The sequence below is a fragment of the Clarias gariepinus genome, chromosome 1 (genome assembly GCF_024256425.1).
Source record: "Clarias gariepinus isolate MV-2021 ecotype Netherlands chromosome 1, CGAR_prim_01v2, whole genome shotgun sequence".
Taxonomy (NCBI): Eukaryota; Metazoa; Chordata; class Actinopteri; order Siluriformes; family Clariidae; genus Clarias; species Clarias gariepinus.
Window position 1 is genome coordinate 50,450,162 of NC_071100.1, and position 10,765 is coordinate 50,460,926.

Sequence of the window (10,765 nt, forward strand, 5' to 3'; positions counted from 1 at the left end):
CACTACACCACTGTACCACTGTACCGCCACGAGCAATTCTTATTTTTATTTAAATATACATTTAGTAAACGACTCCTCACTACCGCGTACGTTTAAGAAGAACACCAAGACACCGTGACATACTGGACAGTCCTTTATTATAAAAACCGCTGTACATCAACTGAGGAAAAAAAAAAAAGAACGGGTTTATTTTATGTACAAAGTGATGAGACAGAAGCTCTGGGCGGAGGTGATGAGTCACTAACACCGTGTGGTCGTGTTTCACACAGCATCAAGTCAATCACATTCTCATGACTGATCTGTTAAATTAATATAAAAGCAAACTTCAACATCATCAATTATAAACAACAACAACAAAAAAAACTAACAAACAACTTCATTTTACCGACAATCTACAAATTCATGCTGTGCTTGCTTGTAACTGCGAATAAAAACTATTCGCACCCGAGTGAAAACGGATTTTCACGGACAAAAACCACTGAGTCGTCACTAGCTAGGCTATCTTTATCTTGCTAAGCAGTACCCCTTCAGTTGTAGCTGTTTAACTCTACTAGCTAGCTAACGTTAGGCTAAGCACTGTATGGTGCAATGACAAGCACCAACAAACTGGCTAAATATGTATTACAGTACACTGTGTAAACCAGTAGGCAAGGTTGCTAGCGCACTAGCTAACATGAGGCAATTGTGTGTGTAAGACCGTAGTCAAGCGAGTAAGCGAGCTAACGTCACGCTAGCTACTTTTGTGTGTAAACCATTAGCCAGTGTCGTTCGAGACCTAGCTAAGATTAGGCTGTTATATCGTGTAAACAATTACTCAAGTTCCCCTAACAATTATTCTATTTTCACTCGGGTGCAAATGAGGCAACAGGCCTTGGGATGATTGTTACTAAAGAATGAGATTAGCCCGAATGTTTTTTTTTTGGGCAGAATGTTGTCTGATTCAAATCAGCCATATGGTACTTGAACCGGAATTTTTGCGCAAAATCACAGCTAGCATGCTAGTCAGCACAGCTGAATTAAAGATTTTAATAACTTATAAGTTAAAGGACACATTGCTCCACACATTTGCTACGTAACATCAGGTCACTTGATTTAAAATGTTTGTAGCATCATGTAGTTAAGAGTACATTTTCGTTTAAAAAAAAAAAGTCACTTAAATTGCCAAATTTCTGCCCTTGAAATTAGTTCCTGGCTGCTTAGCCCTAACTAGCTAGCAAATTTCTTTGGAGAGCAAGTGTTCCTTGAATTAGCTGGGCAATTAGCTATCCTTGCTGGTCAATTAACTACCTCGCTAAATAGCTAGTGCAGTCAAGGAACAAGTGAAGTCACATTAGCAGGCAAGTATAATACAGATGAAGTACCTGGCTCATTAGCGTCTGGCTACACGGAACCCAGTTTGCAGCTAGCAAAACAAATGCTATAGCTATGAAATGTTACGATCGCAACATACGTGGAATTAAAACGCAACATACCCTAACACTGCAGGCAACATGGAATAAGGATGACCTAGTATATCATCCAGATTATACTGTAAATCACGACATTCAACCACGTCTTCCCTGACGCAAAGGGAGTAGTACGTTAAAATATAAACTACCACTTGTTTTCATTTTTAAACTGACGAAACACGCACAATAACACGCACTAGTCACAACTGACAGGTTTCGTACAGTACCGTATGTACAAAAACACCTCTGAAAACCCGAAATCCGGAAGAACCGAAGAACTTCCTCAGTACACTGCACATCGTAAATACTTAAATAGGTCAGATGAAACCGTTCGCTAGTTAGCGTTAGTCAGCATAGTGCATGATGGACTCCACATAGTTTCCGGGAAACAGTCCGGTGACGCCGTTGCACACGCCCTCGAACCAGCCGTCATCGTTTTTCTTGATGATGTAGATGATGGCACCTTCCATGAAGGACAGCTCATCATCCTTGTCCTTGGTGTAGTCGTAGATGGCCACCACTGGAAAAAAAAGGAAAATCTCCTGATGAAAGGAAAACTTAAAAATGGTGTAACTGGTTTTTATGATACTCAACTCAAGACTATCAAAAGCAGTTCACTGTTACACCACTGGGAGGCAGTATCACATAGCTAGAAAACTAGCCAGCTACCCCACATTAATCAGCTACCCCAGGACGAGCCTGTAGGAGGACACGCACCCTTTTCTATGTAGGACTTGGGAGCCCAGTGAGGGTCTCCGTCTGCGTAGGGGTCGTTGTATTGCACCAGTGCGGCGTCCTCTTCTTCATAGTCCACGGGAGGTGGCGGAGGGGGTGGAGCCGCCTCTTCAAACATGGGTGTGTCTTCAGGGAGCGGTGGTGGAGGAGGGGAGGGGCTGTCTGAAACTGATCAGAAAGAAAGCTGACGTTATTTAACTTGAGAAGCGACTTCTGAAGTTAAGTGATAGGGAGAGAACACTGTTAATGTATTAGAAGTGAAGAAAAATTTCATGTCTTTGAAGTTCTCTCTGAAGTTCCACCAGTCAATGATGTTCGCTTGAGTATTTATTCTACAAATGTTAGCTAATTATGTTATATGAAAATATTTATCAGGCATATCCTGTATTTAGGTGACATATGCTGTTTAGTAGTGTGTGTATGAGAGTGTGTGTGTAAAACACTTACTATTCTCCTGAACTCGGGCCACAAACCCAGTGAGAGGAATCTGGGGTGTGAGCTGCGCCACTGGAGGAGGAGGCGGGGCAACAGAGACTACATATATATAAACATGTACATCATTAATATATTATAGCGAGATCTGATATTAGGACATTCTGATTTCTTTCCATAAGAAGTACACACCCGGAGCCGGGTTTTGTGGGTACGTCGGACCGCCGTTAAGGTGCGACTGGGGCACTGAGAACTGAGAGGAGCTGGACGGGGCTCGGCGGTATGTGCCGGTCGCTGACACCATGGAGGCAGAGGACGAGGCACTGGATGAGCTGTGCCTCGAGATCTGCCGAGAAATTGTGCCAAACTGCGACATCGGAACGGGACCCAGACCCGGACCTGGAGGTACCACTGTTAGCAGGAGAAAAATGGCAGTACCCATAAGTCAATCATACTTGTTGTCAGATAACTAAAAACTAAAAAACTAAAAAACCAGCTAGTAAACACAGGCACTACTATTCAGTCTAGATGTTATGTTCTTAATATGATACATAAAAGAAAGCTCAGTAAAACAGACTAGAAACCTATTTCTGACATACAACATAACCACACCGCTAACTCGCTAACCTGGTGCCATGCTAGGAGGAGACGGGGTCGGAACAGCCAGAGGAATTCCCACACTGTTCCCGCTGTTTTCTCGTCCACCGCTACCGCCACTGCTCCCACTGCCGAGAAGAAGAACACTGAATCACTCAATGCTTTTTTTTTCAAAACTTAACAAAAAAAAGTTTTTACTTAACATAATTTATAAGTAGAAATACATTAAAGAGAAAGACTTAAGTTTACAAAAGTTTATTTATTGTAGTAACATGGTCATTTTATATATATATATATTGTGTCATAATTTTGTATGTCATTTTCTTTGAAATCATCCTCAAAATAAGAAAAAAAATGTTTTATTTCTGTCATTTTAACACAACACTATCGAACATAAGGTCATCTGATCTTAAACACAAAAACGTTCTCAGTCTTCTCAGCGTGAGCTGACGTCCTATTTCTCTCACGGCATATAAAGGACTCGTGTTGAGGAGGAAACGAGCTCCGCGGCCCGCGCGGGAACTGAAAGGCTCCGGGAACGCTGATGGACAGCCGCGGTTGGACACGCTCAGGGTGCCAATACTTATCACTCTGACAGCTATTCAGTGCAGGACACCGCTGTGAGCCTCTAGAGTGGTTTTTGATTATTATTCGGGACATGATCGGACTGGTGTGAAATGATGAAAAGAATTAATCCTGATGATGACGATGACGATGATGACGATTGTATAATGACGAAATTAAATAACCAAAATAAATAAAATTCTGAGGTCCTGATTTAGCGACGTTCTGTGAATGATTTACAGCGGAACGTGACACACGAGAGAAAACTATATTTAAATAAAGTTGTGCGTGTGCTAATAGTGCTGCATTCCTGCTGAATTCTGACTTCTGATTGGCCGGAATGGTGGAGATTCATTTCCTATTACATAATCGTTTCTATAGTAACGGCTCACACGTATGGATTTGTACTGCACCTTCTCAACATACTAAGATTGAAATAATAATGGATGTAATTATTGATTTGGTGGTTTTATTGTTTTGTGTGTGTGATGTACCTGTGCGTCCGGGGTCTCTGGTTAACCGATGCAGTGCGTCCGGGGCTGCTCTGTCCCCCGAGTCTCGCTGGACTCGTCATGTAGTCGTTCGGCACCACAGGCGGCTTCACAGGCTCTAAAGTCTTATAGGGTGTGTTTCTCCTGTAAAACACACACACGCGTACCGCATTAGTGACAAACTTGGTTTCAAAATTAACAGCATCACAAATTCTAATGCGTACGTTTCCATAGCAACAGATTTGCAACATTGTTGCTATTGCTAAATAAACTGTATACGGTTAACGGAATGAGTCTCCAGTGTCAGAGTTAAAGCTATGTTGTAACAGATTTTAGATAAATAGTGAAATGTGTGTACCCCAAGGTGCCACGCCCCGCCATGGGTGGGCTCGGGGGCTTCTGCGTGGGTGGGTTGGTCCTCGATAAAGTCCCGCCCCCAGACCTGGCAGGCTGGCTGCTCCCTTGCTGGAGAACAAAACGGAAAGCATGAAGACAATCCGTGCATACGAGCAGGTGGAGTAAACCACAGAAATCACGGAGCTTACCTTCGCTTTCAGCCACTGAGCGCGTGCGGTGAGAGAGAGAAAAACAATAGGAGAGACATTTTAACCGTATTATTGTTAGTTAATGAGGAACATTTAGTCAGAGACAGCGGAAAGGTCAGAGCTGGCTGGAAATTAAATGGAGAGATAAACAGATAAATGTCACGTTCATTGTCTGATGTTTTCATCAAACAGACGTAGAACTGAAGTGTTTGTAATTAAAAATAAGGTGAAAAATGGGAGGAGTTTACATCCAGCAGAGTAATAAAACTGTTAATCGGCGGAGAAGTGCAAAACTACATGAAAAAAAAAAAAAAAATGGAAAAAAAGAAAGGAAGAAAGAAAAAACTAAATAACAAAAAAAAACTAATATCAACAAACCAAAAACAGTAGGTTTGTGAATTAAATTCTAAGAACTCTATACAGTACCTGCCTTTTCCGGTGTGACTGAATTGTTTTCTCATTTGTTATTTTGTTTTCGATTTTTTTTATTTTTCACTTTCTTTTCAGTTTTGTTATTTTGTTTTGCGCTTCCTGACCACCGTACTGACCCATCACAGGTTCTCCGTTTTTGTTTCTGCTCCTGTTTTCACTTGTTTCCTGTCAGTTTTCGGTTCATGTCTCTTTTTGGATCGCCTCTCTCTGTCTAACCCAATGTTCTCTAACTCCATATTCGTTTCCTGCTTCCTCGTGTATCTGACTTCCTTTCACGTAAAGTCACGTCATTTTTTTTTGGACACAAGACATAACATCATTCGAAGAAACAGAGCCACCTTCACCTTCACCGTGAACCTGCATCTCGCTCGTTTCTCCTCGGACTGACCTTGACGCCGTGGCCCACGTCGTCCAGCAGCGTGTAGTCGATCGGCTTCCTGATGTAGCGCACCGGGCGCTCCATGTTCCCGGGGGCGATGATTTTGTGCGTCCGTGATGTGTTTTTGTTGGTGGTCAAAATCCCGATCTCTCGCCGTGCGACCTTTTCCTTGTGGATGTCTACGGTCTGCAGATAACACACACACACACACACAAAGACATGTGAGATGTAAAACCTTCCAATACATGTTTTTTTAAGGGAATATTACATTCATGCAAAATGCAAAGCTGGAAATGTGCCAATGAGTCCATAACTGGCTGGACTGCCGCTGGTTCAACATCTCTCGGCTCATGAAGCGTACAGAGGATGGGATCTTGTGGCAGGAGGTATAATAATAAAGTATAAAATAATACTTAAATGAACCCAGGACATGAAGAGCTGCTCAGTGATTGTGTGATTGATTTATCTCGTTTTCCCTTTAGATATCTTAAAATCACGACTGTGTGTTTTGAGGTCAGTTCTGCTTTCAACAAACATGGCCGACCTGCGAGATGTGATTGACGGACGACTCCATGCGGCGTAGCTGAGACGCCTGGATGTCCAGCAGCTGCAGCACGTTGTTGGCCAGAGCGTTGATCTGATACGCCACGCTGGCCAGAGACTGAGTCGTGTACGCTTTAGTCTCCTCCAAGGCCTTCTTTTTATCCTGAGCCTGAAGAAACAGACAGATGGACAGAGAGTCAGTGAGAGACAGACAGAGAGAAAGACAAACAGAGACAGAAAGACAGTGAGACAAAGAGACAGACAGAACAAGACGCATACAGTCAGCGACAGACAGTCAGTGATACAGACACACAGAGAAAAACTGATGGACAGACTTTGAGAGAGACAGACAGAGACAGAGAGACAGACAGACAGACAGTCCATCAAGACAAACAAAAATAAAAAAGGAATGAAAGGAATAAGCAGAGAGACAGACAGAGAAAGACAAAAAGACAGATGATGAGACACACACACACACACACACACAGGACAGGGTCTACTCCTCATCATTTCTGCAGCATCTTGCAAACTGGAAGTACATCAGTGTCCTAATGACCAGAAGGTTGTGAGTTCATGTCCCAGCACGGCCAATAAGTCACTCATGAGCCTTTAACAAAACGTCTCATTAATACAGAACTATAAAAACCTTCATATTCCCTCATCACACTCAGAAACGAATATCCTGTTAAAACCACTGAACCAGTAAAAACCTCCTCCTGAACTGGTGTCTAAACATGAAAACACTAAATCTCTCTAATTACCTAAACATGTCAATTTTATATTTAATCCAATTAATATCTAAATGAAACATCGTTCTGATTAAACACAACCCGATACCTGAAGAGTTAATTAGCCAAAATCCTTAATGCGTTGATTAATGTCAATAAATAAATAAACTAATCTGTAAACACTGTCCGTTTGTCCAGTGAACTGAAGTGCAAACAGGTCGTTAGTTCGAGTTAGTGATATTTACATAATAAATCTGATTAATAAACAAATATGTGCCATAAATATTCTAATTTACTGAATTATTTTAAACTGGAAATGTAATATTTCTTTTATTATTGTTTAAAAACATTTTTATTCTGCTTTAATGAATCGAATTAATTAAATCTAAATAAAATCTTTAATTAATCATCTTGTGTATTTACAATAAATCCCGTCGTCTCTTTACAGCCAACACGTGTTAATCTTAAACTCAGCAGTAATTAACAAATGAACTCGATTTGTCCTGTTTAATTACCGAACTCACTGCAGTGGACAGGATCATTTAAATAAGACTTTAAATAACAGCTATAATATTTGGCTAAAAACAGCTAGCAGGCTAACATGTAGCTGTACAAGCTAGCTTTACTCCAGAATCGATCCAGACTTGCCATGGGGCGCTCGGAAACAGTTTCCCGTTGGTGTTTATTTGTTTCTGCAGAACACTGAACTGAAAGGTTTGCGAATTAGCATTGTGACTTAGCAGTAACGTTGAACTTTAGCCTATAGCACTCTTAGCTTCCTAGCTACGCGCTGTGTTGCAGAGACACGCTCGATCTTTCTTCATGTTCAGCTTACACAGATTACAACACTAATTAATGTTTAGACGCTGCACTGATTTAGCCTTTTTTTATGAACACATTAGCAATGCGGATGCTGACTTATTCATTCTAAACATGGTTGTGTTAATATGTAAATATGATAAATAAATTAGTCCAATGTTCTTGCTTCCGTTATAGCAGCTACACACTTCCGTTCCCTCACCACGCAGCTAGTCATATTAGCGAGAAACCGCAAAGAAGCATAAACTCCTCCGTTAACCAGAGAATATATGGTGTGCTGATATTAGACAGTAACAGCACTGTGAGGTGTAACTCTGTGTATGAGTGGGCGTGTCCCAGGTGTTGTCCAGTGGTTAATGACACTAACTGTGTGCCTCAGCGTGGGTGAGAGTAGGTCTGTACGGTCCGCAGTACTGAGGAGAGAGCAGCTGTCTGACTAAACCCACATTCACACCCAGTCACAGAAGCACTTTCAGTAAGAACACACATCTGATAACGTTATGGCGTCTTAAACAACACGCCGTCTCTGCACTAATCACTTCTAAGTCCTTCTCAATCGCCTCTGGTTCAGCCCTGTTCACGGCTAATGATTAGCTACAAAGCTAACTAGTGTCTAACACAAGGTTGAAACCCAAATCCCTCTCTAAACCATGATTGAGGGCTCTACTGGATGTGTGTGGAACAAGGGATTGTACATTGCTATTCCAACACAACAGCACTCCTTCTCATGTGATATTGCTTAATATGCTTTTCATTTATCATATATCCATCCATTCATCTGGGAATCTCTGTAGTCCAAGTAGGGACCGTGGAGGCCAATGGTGACCACTGTATTTACAACTGTCGTAGAACGTCTCTGCATTCACACTCTATGGGGCAATTTAGGAACACCAATTAGCATAGTCTGCATGTCTTTGGCCTACGGGAGGAAACCGGAAACCCAGAGGAAACCCAGCAAGCACAGGGAGAACATGCAAACTCCATTCACACAGAAATGGGAATCGAACCTGGACCCTGGATGTGCAAGGTGACAGTGCGAATATCGCACACTCACTCGTCACTCATCGTCTATACCGCTTTATCCTGTATACAGGGTGGTGGGGGGCCTGGAGCCTATCACAGGAGACTTAGGGTATGAGTACTGACCAGGGTGCCAGTCCATCACACACAGAGACACACAAAAATGCTTGTATTTACACGCTTGTTCAGACACTACGGGCAATTTGGGAACGCCAGTTAGCCTAATCTCCATGTTTCTGAACTGTGGAGGAAACCCACCAAGACCGTGCAAACTCCACGCACGCGGACCTGACGCGGGAATCGAACCCAGACCCTGGGACAGTGCTGACCACTAAGCCATAAGCAAACAGTATACAGTATATAATATAATCATGTAATAATAATCATTATTATATAATAATCATACTGTATTCATGACAAACAATCATCAGTAGTGTTGGATTTATAACACATTTCAGAGAGTTTATATAATATAACCGACATCACGGGATATTATAGTTTAGATAATGTATTCGTGTTAATTAAAAAAAAAAAACATGCCTAAAAAATGATTGCATCTTGTGTGGATCTGAAGCCTTTAGTGCATTAGTCTGAGAAAGAGAAAGAGAGAGAGAGAGAGGGAGAGAGAGAAAGAGAGAGAGTGAGAGAGAGAGAGAGAGAGAGGGAGAGAGAGAGAGAGAGAGAGACAGAGAGAGAGACAGAGAGAGAGAGAGAGAGAGACAGAGAGAGAGAGAAAGAGAGAGAGACAGAGAGAGAGAGAGACAGAGAGAGAGACAGAGAGAGAGAGACAGAGAGAGAGAGACAGAGAGAGAGAGAGAGAGAGACAGAGAGAGAGAGAAAGAGAGAGAGACAGAGAGAGAGAGAGACAGAGAGAGAGACAGAGAGAGAGAGACAGAGAGAGAGAGAGAGAGAGAGAAAGAGAGAGAGAGAAAGAGACAGAGAGAGAGATGGAGAGACAGAGACAGAGAGAGAAAGACAGAGAGAGAAAGACAGAGAGAGAGAGAGAGAGAGAGAGAGAGAGACAGAGAGAGAGAGCAGGGCGCAGAGTCTGATGGAGAGCTGCAGGCCGGCATCTGATCTGCGTCTGATCTCAGCCTCGGCTCTCTCTCTCTCTCTCTCTTTCTCTCCTGTCTCTCTCTCTCTTTCTCTGTCTCTCTCTCCCTCTGTCTCTCTCTCTCTCAGGCATCAGGGATGACTGACTGACTGACTGACACACCCTCCTCCATCCAGAACACACACACACACACACACACACACATCTGGACATCTATCTGCACATCTGTACTGATGCTCTGTGTGTAAACGCGCCCGACTGTGTAACAGAGATCAAAGCTTCCGCCCGCAACATCACGCACCAACACAACACAACACAACACAACCCCCTCCCCACACACACACACACACACACACAGACCGAATCATCCCCTCTATTCTTCCTCAGCTCCTTGTCCTCCTCCTCCTCATTACCTGTACATAATTACTCTCGCAGTACTCGGCCACTCTGGACAGGTTCTGGTAGCTCTCCAGTAAAGCTCTCTTCCCCGCAGGAATCTCCTCCTCTAGCAGCATCTGTAGCTCTGCCATTTTCCTCCTCTCTGCATTACTGGAGCCTCCTCACCCTGCCTGCCTGCGCCCCTTCCTCCATTCACACCCAGCGCACTCCACAGCTCAGCTCCAGCGAACACTCGACTCTCCGAATCACTGCGTTCTTAACAGGGAGTCGACTCCTGGCTACTGAGTCATTTGCCTTGTTTAGCCTGGCTGAGCCAAAATAAACACGTATTATATAAATAAGGTAGACACATAGAATGTAGGTGGTATATTAGAAAAGATAAAAAGATAAAACATATATATATATATATATATATATATATATATATATATATATATATATATATACATATATATTTATATTTATTTATTTATTTATTTATTTATAAATATGATTTATATCCTCAGCTGGGGCACTGGTGGCTCGTGGTAGGTTGCTCGCCTGCCATACGTAAGACCCAGCTTAAGTCCCACCCAGCGC

The 10,765-nt window shown here is 42.6% G+C and overlaps 1 protein-coding gene across 2 annotated transcripts; it reads right to left on the reverse strand.

The window, feature by feature from the left end:
- Positions 1 to 120: 120 nt before the first annotated feature.
- Positions 121 to 10,387, reverse strand: abi1b (abl-interactor 1b). 2 transcript variants are annotated; one of them, XM_053495639.1, is made up of 11 exons: positions 10,201 to 10,387; positions 6,168 to 6,335; positions 5,633 to 5,809; positions 4,813 to 4,827; positions 4,626 to 4,732; positions 4,271 to 4,411; positions 3,243 to 3,340; positions 2,808 to 3,026; positions 2,631 to 2,717; positions 2,166 to 2,351; positions 121 to 1,968 (listed from the first exon to the last, which is right to left on the reverse strand). In XM_053495639.1, the coding sequence occupies exons 1-11, from the start codon at positions 10,315 to 10,317 to the stop codon at positions 1,793 to 1,795; spliced, it is 1,491 nt and encodes a 496-aa protein (XP_053351614.1). In that variant the 5' UTR covers positions 10,318 to 10,387; the 3' UTR covers positions 121 to 1,792. The 2 variants fall into 2 exon arrangements, with proteins under 2 accessions (XP_053351614.1, XP_053351615.1); XM_053495640.1 differs by lacking the exon at positions 4,813 to 4,827.
- Positions 10,388 to 10,765: the final 378 nt, after the last annotated feature.